This window comes from Eublepharis macularius, chromosome 3, assembly GCF_028583425.1.
Source record: "Eublepharis macularius isolate TG4126 chromosome 3, MPM_Emac_v1.0, whole genome shotgun sequence".
NCBI lineage: Eukaryota > Metazoa > Chordata > Lepidosauria > Squamata > Eublepharidae > Eublepharis > Eublepharis macularius.
The window spans coordinates 71,987,728-72,004,302 of record NC_072792.1 but is presented as its reverse complement, the minus strand read 5'-3'; the positions used below and the strand labels follow the sequence as shown (position 1 = coordinate 72,004,302).

Genomic DNA, 16,575 nt, shown 5'->3' with positions numbered 1-16,575 from the left:
TTTGCTTAGGATGGCACTGATATTTATCTCTGCATGGCTTATGACCTGGAAGTTAAGTATGAATGAGTCTGTGTAATGTGACTTTGAGGATGCATCCCTAGAGAGCTGCCCTTTAATGTATCCAGGGTAAGTCTTCACCACTGCAAAATATGTGCCAACAAATTACTTCTGAGTAGAAGGCAATTGAGCAAGGTCAGACACAAACAGGCATTAAAAAAACAGGTTCAGAGTAGAGATGGGCACAACCAGCAATACGAACAAAAAAAAGCCATGAATAGGGATGTGCGTTTCGGCATTCTGAATGCCGAAAGAATGCCGAAACAAAAGTGTTTCGGCTTCTTTCGGGGAATGCCGAAACGTTTCGGGGAATGCCGAAACGTTTCGGGTAGCCGAAAGAAAAAAGCCGAAACGTTTCGGGATTCTTTCGGCTTTCTTTCGGCTTTTCAATGGGAAAATGCCTCCGTCTTCCCGGACGTCTGGGGGAGGCATTTTCCCACCGAATAAGCCCAAAATTGGTGGGGACCTTCCTCTAACCCTTCTCTAACAACCACCCAAGTTTCAGACAGATTGGACTTTGGGGGGCCACGTTATGGCCCCCCAAAGCAGGTCCCCCCATCCTCCCATAAGAAAGCGAAGGAGCAGCATATTGTTAGCATGCTGCTGCTCATCTTTCTTCATTATTTCCTATGGGGAAAAAATGAAGAGGCAGGCTTCCTTTGCCAGGGGTGGCATTTTGCATGCAAAATGCCCCCTTACCCTCAGGGGCCCTTCTCCCACCCCTCCTCCCACCCCCCACCAAGGCTCAGCCTGCTCCCACTTGGGGGGGGCATTTCATGGCCTCCCCAAGTAGGTGCTCTAATCTCTACCACTGACAGCTGGGGGAGGCTTGTCTTGCCAGGGGTGGCATTTTGCATGCAAAATGCCCCCCAGCCCTCTGGGGCCCTTCTCCCACCCCTCCTCCCACCCCCCACCAAGGCTCAGACTGCTCCCACTTGGGGGGGGCATTTCATGGCCTCCCCAAGTAGGTCCTCTCAGCCCCTAAAGTCCACCCCTTACAGCCCCACACAAACCCAATTCCCCCCCAGCTGCCACACACAGACCCAAATCCCCACATTAGCCCCTCACAGACCCAAATCCACCCCCACCTGCCCCACACCCATAACCCCAGGAACAGGCTGGCAAAGGCCAGCCCTCTCCCTTTGTTCCCTATGCTAGGAACTTCTAAACTCTCTTTCCCTGGGCAATTCTGCACAGCCCAGGGGTGCCACAATGGTGGGCACACTTCTGAGTGCCAGCTGGTCCCTGTGAAAGAGCACCTGAACCACAGACACCCTCCCTCAAATTCCCCCACCACCTACAGAGATGGCTGGCCAGCCAGCCCCATTGTTCCCTATGATGGGAACCAACTGCACAACAAAGAATAAAACAAGAACAACACAAAATAAAGTTTTAAATTTTTTTTCTCCCTTCCAAAGTACATGTAGGCAAAGCATTATGACATATTACACCAGCAGTCCCCCACACAGAAAAATAACACAACTCACTTAACATCAGAGAATCACAAAGAACGATTCCTGTCAAAAACACTTTATTTCTTGAACAGCTTTAGGTTACACAGCAGGGGGGAACACCAAAGGGCATGGCAGCACTATCTTACACAAACATAACACAACTCACTTAACATCAGAGAATCACAAAGCACAATTCCTGTCAAAAACACTTTATTTCTTGAACAGCTTTAGGTTACACAGCAGGGGGGAACACCAAAGGGCATGGCAGCACTATCTTACACAAAAATAACACAACTCACTTAACATCAGAGAATCACAAAAACACAATTCCTGTCAAAAATACTTTATTTCTTGAACAGCTTTAGGTTACACAGTAGGCGGGCACAACAGGGCATGATAGCAATGTATTACAAAAAATAATACAACCCACTTCACCGTTTTTGACAGCAATTGTGTTTGTGTGATTCTCTGATGTGAAGTGAGTTGTGTTATTTTTGTGTAGTACACTGCTTTCCTGCTCTGTGGTGCCTTCCTACTGTGTAACCTAAAGCAGTTACAGAAATAAAGTGCTTTTGACAGCAATTTTTTGGTGTGATTCTTTAATGTGAAGTGAGTTGTGTTATTTTTGTGTAAGATACTGCTTCCATGCCCTTTGGTGTTCCCCCCCTGCTGTGTAGCCTAAAGCTGTTCAAGAAATAAAGTGTTTTTGACAGGAATTGTGCTTTTGTGATTCTCTGATGTTAAGTGAGTTGTGTTATTTTTGTGTAAGATAGTGCTGCCATGCCCTTTGGTGTTCCCCCCTGCTGTGTAACCTAAAGCTGTTCAAGAAATAAAGTGTTTTTGACAGGAATCGTTCTTTGTGATTCTCTGATGTTAAGTGAGTTGTGTTATTTTTCTGTGTGGGGGACTGCTGGTGTAATGTGTCATAATGCTTTGCCTACTTGTACTTTGGAAGGGAGAAAAAAAATTTAAAACTTTATTTTGTGTTGTTCTTGTTTTATTCTTTGTTGTGCAGTTGGTTCCCATCATAGGGAACAATGGGGCTGGCTGGCCAACCATCTCTGTAGGTGGTGGGGGAATTTGAGGGAGGGTGTCTGTGGTTCAGGTGCTCTTTCACAGGGACCAGCTGGCACTCAGAAGTGTGCCCACCATTGTGGCACCCCTGGGCTGTGCAGAATTGCCCAGGGAAAGAGAGTTTAGAAGTTCCCAGCATAGGGAACAAAGGGAGAGGGCTGGCCTTTGCCAGCCTGTTCCTGGGGTTATGGGTGTGGGGCAGGTGGGGGTGGATTTGGGTCTGTGAGGGGCTAATGTGGAGATTTGGGTCTGTGTGTGGCAGCTGGGGGGGAATTGGGTTTGTGTGGGGCTGTAAGGGGTGGACTTTAGGGGCTGAGAGGACCTACTTGGGGAGGCCGTGAAATGGCCCCCCCAAGTGGGAGCAGGCTGAGCCTTGGTGGGGGGTGGGAGGAGGGGTGGGAGAAGGGCCCCAGAGGGCTGGGGGGCATTTTGCATGCAAAATGCCACCCCTGGCAACACAAGCCTCCCCCAGCTGTCAGTGGTAGAGATTAGAGCACCTACTTGGGGAGGCCATGAAATGGCCCCCCCAAGTGGGAGCAGGCTGAGCCTTGGTGGGGGGTGGGAGGAGGGGTGGGAGAAGGGCCTCTGAGGGTAAGGGGGCATTTTGCATGCAAAATGCCACCCCTGGCAAAGGAAGCCTGCCTCTTCATTTTTTCCCCATAGGAAATAATGAAGAAAGATGAGCAGCAGCATGCTAACAATATGCTGCTCCTTCGCTTTCTTATGGGAGGATGGGGGGACCTGCTTTGGGGGGCCATAACATGGCCCCCCAAAGTCCAATCTGTCTGAAACTTGGGTGGTTGTTAGAGAAGGGTTAGAGGAAGGTCCCCACCAATTTTGGGCTTATTCGGTGGGAAAATGCCTCCTCCAGGCGTCCTGGAAGACGGAGGCATTTTCCCATAGAAAAAAGCTGAAAGAATGCCGAAATAATGCCGAAAGAATCCCGAAAGTCGAAAGCCGAAAGAGATTCTTGTTTCGGCTTTCGGCTTTAACGATAGAGAATCTTCTTTCGGCTTTCTACTTTCGGCTATAGCCGAAAATTTTTCGCTTGCACACCCCTAGCCATGAACAGCCCAGTCTGCTGTTCGAGAACAAGCTGTTCGTGAGGCCCTATTCTAAATGAACAGGTGGTTGTTGCAAGCCTTATTCGTTGCTCTTCGTCTTGCTGTTTGTCAAGCCAGACAATCTGGCACCCGCAATCAATTCCCAATTTAGGCAGGGATTGTCTGAACGCTGTCTGAACTCCTGCTGTTGTCCTGGAAACCCCAATCTAAGCCCAATTTATCTTGATAGGCAGGTCTTCCTTTCAAGTGTGGAGCTCCAAATTTGTTACAACAAGGGAGCAAAGAGCAGGGGGGAGGGGGGCTCCCAACTCTGACTTTGCAGACAGTAGAGAGAGAGTTGCTTTTGGCATTTTGATAGAGTGCATTGGAGCTTGAATTTTCATTGTGTGTGGTGGGATAGGGATCTACTCCTTCAAGTTCCAGGGCTGCTGCCAGGCTCTGGGCAAAGCTATTATTTATTATTGGTACTTCTCCTGCTGCTTGCTCAGGTAAGGTTTCTGGGAGTGGTGCGGTAGGGATCTACCCCTTCAATTTCCAGGGCTGCTGCCAGGCTCTGGGGCCAAGCTATTATTTATCATCGGTACCTTTCCTGTTTCCTTCTCAGGTCAGGTTTCTGGGAGTGGAGCAGTAGGGATCTTGACTTGGATGATGGCTGGAGGAGAGCCTGCTGGCCCCTACGAACAGCCAACCACGAACATGTTTGTGAACAGGGCCGTGTTCGTGGTTATTCATCATGAGTCCCTGTTTGTGGATGGCAATGAACAATGAACATCATGTTCATTTTTTTTTCTGTTCGTGCCCATCTCTAGTTCAGAGCAGAACAGACAAGGTTCACTTAAGACCAAAAGTTTCCATTGTACTGTTTACCCTATTCAGCATTTTGTCTATGGTGGATGGAAGGCATACCAGTAATCTTAAGTGCCCACAACATCTGTTCTCTACCTCGGAAGTAAATAACTAAAAAAGAAAAGTGACTTACTTGAGTCACTTTTCTACTTTCACCCATAATAACAACATCAATTCCAAAAAAGTAGGAATAATAATGTTACCTTAGAAACGTGGAGAATATATTGAGAAAACAAAACAAAGACCCTACATTTCTTGTTTTTGCAGAAGATTATCCACATAGTTAGCAGTGTTGTTATATTTTGTTCCACTCATGGAGTAGAATTGGTTTCTGAGGCTAACTGATCTCATCAAAGGATTCTGTAAGAGAAAATAGAGGCTTATTCTTCTCTGTGATGCTTGAATGCAGAGAACTGGCAGACTGTCAGGGAAGGCAGAAATCAGGTTATATGCACATATGCAGGGGCAATAAAATTGATTAATTAGTATATTGTGTAAAGTGCTTACTTGCAATGTCATTACTCCAGCAAAACAAAGCACATTATTTTGCAGGAACATAGTCTATGTCTGAATAATACAAAAGCAAATCTGAGTTAGAGGTCAAGTATTTCAGTTTTTAATAAACAAGTTCCCATTCATTTAGGGAGCAAGAACAATCATTCATGGACTGTTTTCTCTCTGGAATTCTATTGCAATAATCCTGTAATAACTAGAGTAGGAAAGTGAACTGTATGATCCCTGGGACATGATCTCATACTTGTTCACAGCAACTAGTGAGACATTGGAACAGCAAACAACACAGAAAATATGTTCTTCTGCTACTAGCTTAGAAAATTGAGCACCTGATCTTCCTAACACCTTAAAGACTCAAAGACACAGCATTTGTTTGACATACAAATTTTCCAAAGTTCAGTCCCTGACAACTCCAGCTAAAAGTTCTTAGGTAGCAGGTTCTAGGAACCCAAGACTTTGCCCAAGACTTTGGACAACCGCTGCCAGGTACAGTTTTAGCTAGTAACTGTGTTGGTCTGCAGTAGAACAGCACTTAGAGACCAACAAGATTTTCAGGTATGAACAGAGTCCCTTTCTTCAGAAGTACAGTGATCACTGAGATAGATGGAGCCATGGCGTGACTCTGGATAAAACAGCTCCAACATCTGGTTGTACACAAGATTCCATCTCCATCAAGTTCCACGCTAACGCAAAATCCATCCTTCAGAATGCTGAGTGTGCATGGAAACCCTGACCATGTAATTGATACACCATACAACTGTGCAGCTGGGAATCTTGACACTCTCAATGTATAGTTTTTAACATTTCCATCTCATTGATCAAGGCACTTGCTTTATTTAGAACTTGGGGCAGATGGTCATGTAATATTGTTATACTTAAACAATGTGTGCTAATCATACTGATATAAATATGCATGTTATGTTATTTATGTATGATTGATCACATTATATAATTTTTCTGATTAGAACAACATTAAATATAGACACCGGAGCAGTGCAGAAAGCCACGCCAGAATTTTCTGTTTCCCCAGATCCAGCTTTAATTTGGAGGGTTTAATATAACATCTTTCAAAAGGAGAAAACTGGAAACTAAATCTGAATGCATTGGCAGAATGTATCCTTTAAAGTTATCCAGCCAAGCTACAATTCAGGTGCACACAGAGATCGCACACACACACAGTCTTCTAAATCTTGGCTTCATGTCTATTCCACTCTTCATGGAATTAAGCCACTGAAGCTAGTCAAAAATAAATTATTTTTAGCATTAATAAAAATGCAATTAGTCTGTTGGAAACCCCTTTGAAACAGATACCTAAACAAAAAAGTTTGCATATAGTTTATAAATGTTACGTTATAAAGAAAGGTGTGGAGGGAGAGGATTCCTCTACATACACATACACATACACATACACATACACATACACATACACATACACATACACATACACATACACATACACATACACATACACAGAGAGAGGGGGGGCAGGAAGCCAGCCAGCCAGCCAGATTTTTGTTTGGTTTTGAGGTCATATCAAGGCATGTGTGCTGGCATTTGGGACATTCTTGCAATGCCACTGTATTACAAAAAGAAAGAGATGCAGGTATCCCAGATTGGTCCAAAGCAACCACAAACCCACATTTTGTTATTTTGCTTGGTCCTAATAAAAGATATTACATGTATTTTATTCTTGTATAACAGCGAGCCATACTATGACTATTAAGAAAGAATTATATTCTAATAATATACAAGTTAAATATGTTATACAAGGGAGATTCTAACACACAGTTCTGCACCTGCAATATGACCAACAGTTTCTCCACACAATTGCTCTGAGATACAAAAAAGCTCTGCAACTTTTTTTTTCTTGCTTTAGTTCGCCACTATGGGCCTGTATCTACATAATAAAGTTACAAAAAAGAGAGTACATCAGAAAAACATTGCACACTTTATTGGTACATGATGAACATCTAAATTAGAGCACATGAAAACAACTATGAAAGACAAAGTTTCTGAGGAAATTAAAATACCTTGTATAATCAGCTGGTCAACTTTGTAAACTGCCTGTTTGTGGCATCCAGAGTAAATCTTTCATAATTTTATCCCTTCCATCCTCCGAGGAACTCAGAGTCATATAAATAGTCCTTCAGCCTCCATTTGTCCTCACAACAACCCTACAAGTAGGTTTTATTTATTTGTTTGTTTGTTTGTTTGTTTGTTTGTTTGTTTATTTACTTATAGTCCACCTTAATCACTGAGACTCAAAGTAGATTACACAGATTAGTCTGAGAGATCGTGATTGGTCTAAAATCACTAGCAGGGACTTGAAGTTGGGTCTCCCTATGACACAAGTAAGTATATTGGCCCTTTTACTTGCAGTGCTAACAAAAGTTGAAACTTACCAGCAAGGCAGAGAATGGGGGAGTGGGGGCCTCGCTCCATTTTTTTTTTTTTTTGGCTTCTGCAAAGGAAGGTGCTTCATGACTGCAGCAGCATCCACACAGCTGCGTTTTTATAAAACTAAGAATGAAAGTTGGAAAAAGGAATGTCAGTCAATATCCATCCGTGCTCAGAAGCAAATCACGAGCCCATGCATGTCTATCTGGCTTCAGGGGAACTGGATATTTCAAGACCCAGATGACAATTACTGATAATCTCTTTGGGTATATTTAATTTGGCTCAAGATACTTTTCTGTGATGAGCTGTCCGCGGAAGTTTAAGTTTGACAGTTAATAACTTGGAACTTGCGTATCAGGCCAAAGTCTCACAACAAACAGATCTAACTTTATATGACATAACTTGAAGTTCTATTTTTGTCGCTACTCTTCAGAAGTATGTTACCCTCATGATTTCCACCCAGGTCACTCAATGTCACATACTTTGGCTCGCTCTTCTTGCAAAGCTACTATTTTTCCCTCCCCCCACTCGTGTCGGTTCAGCCTTTGGACAGCTATGACAAGGCAGCTAGTGTTTTCATTCTATTCTGGTCACTGTGAGTTAATGTGATATCAAATAAACCAAAGGACTCCAAAATGCATGTCAAATTATACCAGGGACTAATCCTAGTATTTTGTTCATCCTTCTGCTTTCAGATTAAAGACCTGTATGCTCAAGGAGTTCCTCTAGGTCTAATTTGTAGGTGCTGATGTGATCTTCAGCCAAGGCTTCCTAAAAGCAGTTATCACCATACGTGGCTTGTTGGCCCTGGGGAAATAAGAGCTAAACTCGTCTAAGAATAAATACTGAGCTTGGGCAAAAGCTGCAGCAAAGTTCACCTCTCCTCCTTTCCTTTTGTGATGGACCGACAGCCAGAGAGGATCTATTTAATCAGATTAAGAGAGAAAGAAAGGCCACAAGAGAGAGCTGAGCCGACACAAAATGTCACTTAATGCTATCTTGTTCCCACATCTGTCACCTGATGCTGGCCAAGCAATAGCTCTCATCTCCTGTGGAGCACCGACTCTTAAGCAGGAAATGGAGGTGAAAGAAATAAGTGCCTGAAGATGTTACTAGATTCAGCTTTATGAATGAATGCATGAGGCAACGTACCAGCATGGAGATGGAGGTGAAATCAGTAAGTGGGCTCTTTGTATCCAGCTGATGATTGTTCTTCTAAGGCTTCCTTGCAAAATGTGCTTTTGCAGTTTGATCAGTGCCCTATTGCAGTTTCTTCCCTTCTCTTTTCATTTTAAAATAGTGCTTTGAAGTATTCTGCTCTGCACCATGAGTTACTTCCTCTCCTACTGTAAAGGGCATTGCAGTGCTGTGCTGTCTCAGTACCAAACTCTCCGAGCAGAAGGCTTGCTGTGTGATATTTTGTTGAAAGTAAAAGAGAGCGAGTTCCCCGCTCACAAGTCTTTGCTGGCCTGTTCCAGTGATTACTTCAGGGCCATGTTCAAGAGCTATACTAAAGAATCCAAGGATGCCATTGTTCACCTGCAAGTCATCTCAGCTATTGGTCTGCAACACGTTCTGGATTTTATTTATACCTCCTGGTTGCCCTTGTCTTTTGACAGTTTGGAAGATACCTTAGAAGCTGCCACTTACTTGCAAGTAACTGAGGCAATTGGCTTATGCAGCCAATACCTGTCTAATAATCTTACTTTGGAGACCTGCTGTTTTTCTGCCAATGTTGCTGCAAAATTCTATCTTCCAAATGCTTTATCAGCAACTGGAAAATATATAATTACTAATCTCTGGAAACTGCTGGATCTGGATTTTTCTGGGCTGCTTGAGCTGAATTTCCAAACTTTGAAAGCAATAGTAGAATCTCCTGATGTCCCCATGGTGAAAGAGCATGACTTGTTAGATCTATTGCTGAAATGGCTGAGGCATGATAAAATGAAGTTAATACACACTACTAGCCTGTTGGAACATATAAGATATGGTCTTATTCCAGTGGAAGATCTGAGAAAGGTCTACACACAGACAGAAATACCACTGCCAGCACCCATAAAATGCTTAATCATAAAAGCGATAAACTACCATTCTCTTATTTTTAGACAACCAATCCTTCAGGATAAGTACAGCACCTTGAGAAACCAGAAGACACGAATTATCATCCTTGGGGGAATGATTGCACATGATGGACTTGTCAGTGATGTGGTGGAATTTGATGTTTATAATCACAGATGGCAAACTTTAACACAACTGCAGAACAGAGTACAAAATCATTGTGTATGTACAATTGGAAACTTTTTGTATGTCTTAGGTGGAGAAATAGAAGATTTGCAAAGTGATTCAAAAAGTCCCACTTTGACAGTTACAAACAAAGTCTACCGCTACGATCCCAGGTTCAACAAGTGGATTCAAACTGCAGAGATGCTAGACAAGAGATGCCAGTTTTCTTGTTGTATCCTAGAAAATAACATCTTTGCAATTGGTGGACAAGGTGAAAATGGATCATTGCATTCATCAGTTGAAGTCTACAATATTAGCCAAGACAGATGGGCAAAGGTTCAAAATTTGCCATGTAAAATGCATGGTCATGCAGGGACGGTTTGCAAGAACGTCATTTATATATCTGGTGGCAAATACATGGGTCAAAGTAATACAAGTAAAGATATGTATTCATTGAGTACTCTTGAAGGGCAATGGATAAAGCAAGCCCCAATGAGTATTGCTCGGTTTGGGCATCAGATGGCCACAATCAGAGAGACTATCTTTACCTTTTTAGGGCTTTATGAACCATTCTCTGAAATTGAAATGTATGATGCTGCCCAGAATCAGTGGACACGTTTAAGGCCATTAACCTATGATCGATTTAGTTATGGATTGGCAGTAGTGGAGGAAACAGCTCTTCTCATTGGGGGGAAGAAGTGGCAAGACTCTCAGGAGATTCCAACTCAGGATGTAGTAGGCTATGATATAGACAATGACTGCTGGGAAGAAATCTGCAAAGCTTCCTTGCCTTGGTATGGATTGCAGTGTGCAGTACTACAGCTGTCTGAATTAGTTGAAACTAAGGATGTCCAACAACAAAACAACAAAACATCTCGCTGAGCAGGAGCACCTCTACAAGGACAGTTCAGCAGACTTGTAAAACCTTCAGGATTTCTAAATATTACAAATGTAGCCCAGTATGTAATATTGAAAACTAATGTTGTAAGACTTCAAATGGCATGGAACTTTATATTGCAAAGTATTCTCACAGAAAATGCAGAAAAACAGTGCAAGTGTTGCCAGAGGGAAAAAATAGACTAGCATGCATTTTCTTTGCACAGTTATTGAACAAGAATGACTTGCATAAGCAACGTAAAATGACTGTATGAAGAATAATATTTATACAAGGTGCTGGTGATCATGACATTTTAAAGATTGCTTGATGCAGCAACCTAACTGGGAGAAAAACATCCCTGCTAATTAACATTTGTATTCCAACATATATTTTTTAAGTTATTTAAGTGATTAGGAGGACTGTGAAAGATAGAGAAAATGTTTGCCCACTAAGAGTAAGGACTCAAGTGATTTCAACACATATCCAAACCTTAGTGGATATGTGGAATTGTCTACAAGTCTGTGTCGAATAAGGGCACTAGTTTTTGTTCGTGCTCTTGTTTGTTATTGATGTCCTCACATAACAAAATCTGACAGATAGTGTTACATTGGTATACAGCCAGTTTTCCTATATGAAACTTGATTGGTGGGAATCATCTCAAGGAAATGCCCATTTTTAAAAATGCTGCTGAAACAGTAGATTTGGGTTTTGTATTTTGTTTTTTTTGTTTTTTTTAAAAAAACAGCTACAAAAACAATCAGCAAACAGTATTCAAATGTTTAAAAAGGTAAAAGGTAGGTTTGCAGAACTCTTCACCTCCTGAAGCTGGCATTTATTTCATTGGGTGAATTTAGATTGGTGAAAATTCGTAACTGCAGCTGCACTTTAACAATGAAGAATTATAGCAAAAGTGTGTGTGTTAAAGTAAGAAAAAGCATTATTAACAAGTATAGGAAGTGTAAGGTTGAGAGGAACATGTAACAGTAGGGGCTTAGATTCAGCTATTAAAAGAAGAAAATATTGTATACCATGCCCTGCTGGGTCATGCTTGTTGGAATTTATTTCTTGATGTTTAATTTCTACAAAACAATAGAGTGTATTAAGTAAAGCCATATATTGTAAGATATATGCTTGTATGAATTGCAGTTTTGTATCAAAAGGTAAGGATAGTTTTGTCTTTTGATGCCATAGATCGACAATCTTACTACCAAAAATACAAGTGATCTTTTTCTGTATTACTGCCCAAATGGTTACAACAAGCGTTGTAATTTTAAGCCCCAGTGATGGACAGATTTTTGCAGCTAAACCTTGATTCCATTGTGTGAAATCTGCCTGTATATTAATTTATGAACATTCATCTCAACATTCACTTCATTTATAGCATGCCTTTTTTAGTTTGAAAGATCGAGTAAAGATGCTTATTAGTTCTTTGAGTATAGTGCTGTACAAAAGCTGCAGAATGAACACAATAGTGTTGTTTCAAGCTAGACATAAGCTGAATTTGCTCTTTGAAAGTTGTAAATCTGTCTCCACCAAGATAATGGGAAGGCAGAAGAGCTGTTGCATAGCAACAGGTTGCTGTCTTGTAAACGGCTCGACAAGCCAGTCTTGAGAACTTGCTGGCATGAGCTTGCTATGTACCAGCATTGCACAGCCAGACGGGTGAAGGGAATGTGCTCATTCCAAAGCTGCTAGATATGCTTTATTCCCAAGGCACTCACGCTCCTGCAGGTCTAAAGCCTCCTAGTCCACTTTATTATGTATTCCTCTTCCTAAATGAAAAATGCTTCTGTGTAAGAGAAAGTATTTAATCCTCTGCATAGATCTGTTCTTATCATTCGGCGGGCATGATGTGGGAAGGAGGATAGCTGACCTTTTCAGCATAAGAAAAACCCTGGATGATATGAAAAGAAACTCTGACTTTACTTTTTGTTGATAATTATCTTTATTTTATTGTGGCTTTATTTTAACTATAACATTAGCCTATGGTGTGAGCTGTTCTGACGGTCCTGTATGACAGTATGGCAGGGTATAAATTCAACAAATAAAAACAAGAAAATATCACCATGTTGAGATATCATAATGGTGTCCATTTTAGCCTCTCCATATGTTCTGGAAGTCTTGATTAGCTACGCCTTGCCATAATAATAATATAGTAATATAATAATAATAATAATAATAATAATAATAATAATAATAATTGATTTATATATCGCCCTTTAGGACAACTTAATGCCCACTCAGAGCGGTTTACAAAGTATGTCATTATTATCCCCAAAACAAACACCCTGTGAGGTGGGTGGAGCTGAGAGAGCTCCAGAGAGCCATGACTAGCCCAAGGTCACCCAGCTGGCTTTAAGTGGAGGAGCAGGGAATGAAAAATGATGAATCAGTTTCCCAATATACATATAGCAAAATACACACAGGAATAAATGGCATGAATTAGTACATGCAGGCAATTTTCAAGCATTTTTCCCACCTGGATCGGTTTTCGTTGTAAGAGAAGTAGTAAAATGACAGTGAGCATTGGAATAAGTGTATTTCCTTTCCCCTCCATCTCCCCCTCTCTCTATATACAGGAATTTGGAATTTATTGAGTATGCCAGATGACTTGCTGATCTGCATGGTGATTATGGAACAGCATTAATAGGGATTTAAAAGTCCTGTGAAGAAATGGGGTATACAACAGGAGGGGATTCATGTAACATATGGGCTCTCCTCTTACACTTGTATAGCTTAATTTCAACAATCAGGCTATAGTTGTGCCTTGAAATTTCCTACCTGATTATCATTATATGCTCAAAGATGTTAGAGATTTTTCATTTAAGAAAAGAAAACCTTGCAAGAATCTAAAGTAAACATTTGGAGCAAGCATCATAATTAATTTCAGATCAAGCATTTTTATATGAGAATTATACAAAATATCACAAATTATAATAAACAAGTCATGCAGTTGGTAAATTGTTTATACAAACAAATGCTTTTAGATGATATAAATATTCCACTGTATCTGGAATTCCGTACAAATCTTAATGTGCGATTTATCATTTGGGCTTAAATGAGTACAGATTTACTTAAAATGAGCTGTACAAAGGCCACTCTCCTGTACAGTTGTGCAAAGTTTGCAAGACACTCGCCATCAAAAATGCAGTTGAAAAGAAATAAACAATTCATTGTTCCTTTCCCTTTGTCTCAAGAACAGAAAATATTAGTGCAGTGAAGAGTTTAATAGTACATTCACTGAGTTATACATGTTATAGTTAAAAGTTCAGCTTCTTAAAAAGAGCTATAAAAGCTTTATATCCTTTTCTTGGGTGACTAGTGTTTAACAATCTGTATCTCCATTCCTTAATTGTGCACAAAAGCCTAAAGAAGTCACACTGTCATGCTCACTCATGGCAAAAATGAAGACACAGATAAAGGGCAAAAATACACAATTTACCATTTACCTCTTAATCCCTTTCCAGGCACACGTGGGTTTCATTACAAATGTATCATCCATCTTCTGTAGCATTTGCTTTTATTGAAAATTTGGCCTTTAAATAGGATCTCTCAGAACTTATGTCCATTAATGCAGCCAACACTCCATTGCTAGTATCCAAAGTGGACTTTATCTCCTGGAGTGCTTCTGGACAATCCAAACTTCCTGATCATGATATAGTGCTAGTGAGAATAGCAAAGAAATGTATCGTCCATGCAGGGTAGTACCTATGCTGAGGAACGTTATCCTTGCTGGTTTAAACAGAGTGCCCACTGCTTCCATTATTGCTGCTCTAGGGATGGAAGGGGGAAAGGTATTGCCTACCTGTTTTGCCCTAAGAACTGAAGGCAATAGGCTCTGAAATTGACAAGAGGTTTGTCATTTTCATTTTCTTATTTTGCCCTTGAAACAACGGCAGGGTTATCTATTTCTCTCTTTTTTTTTCAACAGAAAGAATATTTGCATACCAACATTTGAATGAAAATGTTCATACTACATTTTTTAAAAATGACTTAGATAAGCTTTTCCCTCTTCATTTCTACAGCCCCACTACAGTTTCAAGGCACGAATCAGAAACTGTCAAACCACTTCTTAATTTAAAATCATTTTTGTCTTGAAATTGTTGTATGACAGCTACAAATAAATAACAAGGAAAAATAGGAAATGGACACAGCCATGGTAATACTCCATTATCAAGTACATCACAAGCCACTCCACCAAACCAAGTGAGGCGATGTCTGTCAGTTTTCACATGAAAGAATTGTGCCAGTTTCCATTTGTGCAAGAAATTTCAAAATAATTTCAAACCAGTACTTTAAAAACAAAACAAAATGGGATTGCACCAGGGATAAAACAGGAACATAATGGGTTGTGGTTCTGAGAAATAAATGAGAAAATAGTCTCAGTACAGGAATAAAAGACTGTGTTGAAGGTTACCTGATTATAATTTTGCTGCTTATAGTCATGTGGTGTACAATTGGTCCTAGGTTAGTCTGGTTCCATTCACCCACTTACTTTTAAAATTTAAATACACTGTAAAATATTTAATGTGGGCTCTGAAAGACATCTATAGATTGTACTGTGTATGGGTGCATACATCCCATACATCTTCTGATATCGAACCTGTGAACATTACTGGAAATTTTCCTGCAAAAACAAAACCCTAGTAGTCTGAAAAACAGATGATCTCCTTCTATATACCAGAATTTTCAATATGTCTTCAATTTCTTGAGTTATTGGAAGCCTGTAAAATATGGATTTTAATGTACTATATGGACCTTTTGGTTAACAGTACAATTGTGTCCATGTGGAACAGTAAGAAATGGTCAACAAACGGGCAATAATACACTCCAGTCACATATTTTAAAAAAACCTGCATCAAAACAACAGCAACAAGAACTTGTTCCTCTGTCCTCAAGATTACCTGTTAACCATATTTTAAGAGACTAGAAAAACGATGCTTTAAACTTTAACATAAGCTGATAGAAGTCCAGTTTATTTTCTTACTCCCTGACTATTAGTTAAAAAGCAACCCTTACCACAGCATTATACTTTCTCCATAAGTTATGAAAATACCTAAAGTATTCCACCAAATATAAAAGTTTAATTTCCACACTGGCCAAAACAAAGGCCACACTTTGAAAATGTAACTAAATAATTTACAACAATTATAATACTATTTAATAGGAATCTGATAGCCATTCAGTAGTAAAACACTGCTCTTATGCCAGCTTTCCCCTTGATAAATCAGTGTAATCATCAAAAATATACTCATTAAAATATTTTTGAACTGTTAAAGACATTGGACACAATCTAAAGAAGAAGCATGCACGCAGCTGTTGAGCTTAGAAAATAATTCTCTTTAGCAGTGAAAACTGCTGCAGCACCAATCTCAGACAACAATTACACAATTCTTCCTCATATTACTTCTTTGGATTGTGGCCAACATTTGTAAACATAAACATAGACTGAGCATCAGCAGCTTTAAAAGTATATAATGTTATATTCACACAATGACTATGGAAATTGTACTTCACTCATATTAGAAACATCAAAATAGATCTCCTGTATGTTAATATAAAAGCTACTCTGTGCATTTGAGCAAAACTCTGGAGTGCTGCAAAGGGCAAAAACAATAAGGAAAGTTTTTTTTTATACATGCGTTTCAATGTAGGAATGAGTATGTGCTAAAGAGTCTAGAAGAGCATCAATTTCATCAGAGTCGTTTACAGGATCCTCTGTGGGATTGTTCTGAGAAATGTCCAGAAAGAGGTCAAAGTACATTTGTTTCCAGTCTTGAAAGTCTTTAGATGTCAAGGCTGGATTATCCAGGACTTTATCTATGATGGCTACTTCTTCTTCTCTGGCCTAGATGAAACAAATACCTGATCAAATATATGAAACATTGCACTCCCATAGCAATTCAGAACAACTTTTACCTTTAGCATCCAGTGTCTTGTTAATAATGGAGATGTGGTATCATATTCTATTTATGGAGTCTAATTTTGTATAAGTATACAGATGATTTCAATATAAAACAAGTACGAAGTTTCTAGTTGTGTTTTCTTCACTGGCTAAGAATTTGTTTGG

At 40.2% G+C, this 16,575-nt stretch overlaps 2 protein-coding genes across 5 annotated transcripts in view; one reads left to right on the top strand and one right to left on the bottom strand.

Annotated features, from left to right (window-relative positions):
• The first annotated feature begins 8,173 nt into the window (after positions 1–8,173).
• KLHL34 (kelch like family member 34) lies at positions 8,174–12,667 on the top strand. Its single transcript, XM_054973604.1, has 2 exons — positions 8,174–8,582; positions 8,706–12,667. Exon 2 carries the CDS (start codon positions 8,732–8,734, stop codon positions 10,508–10,510), a length of 1,779 nt encoding a protein of 592 aa, XP_054829579.1. The 5' UTR covers positions 8,174–8,582; positions 8,706–8,731; the 3' UTR covers positions 10,511–12,667.
• The window catches only part of CNKSR2 (connector enhancer of kinase suppressor of Ras 2), a 281,178-nt gene continuing 277,269 nt past the window's right edge, over positions 12,667–16,575 (bottom strand). For all 4 annotated transcript variants that reach the window (XM_054973601.1, XM_054973600.1, XM_054973602.1 and 1 more), the window contains one exon: positions 12,667–16,353. In XM_054973601.1, coding sequence (XP_054829576.1) covers positions 16,138–16,353 — 216 coding nt within the window. In that variant the 3' untranslated portion in view covers positions 12,667–16,137. The remainder of the gene's footprint in view (positions 16,354–16,575) is intronic.

What these genes read in the sequence shown, in the direction of transcription:
- KLHL34 (XM_054973604.1), top strand. Translation starts at nt 8,732, where the DNA reads ATGAGTTACTTCCTCTCCTACTGTAAAGGGCATTGCAGTGCTGTGCTG.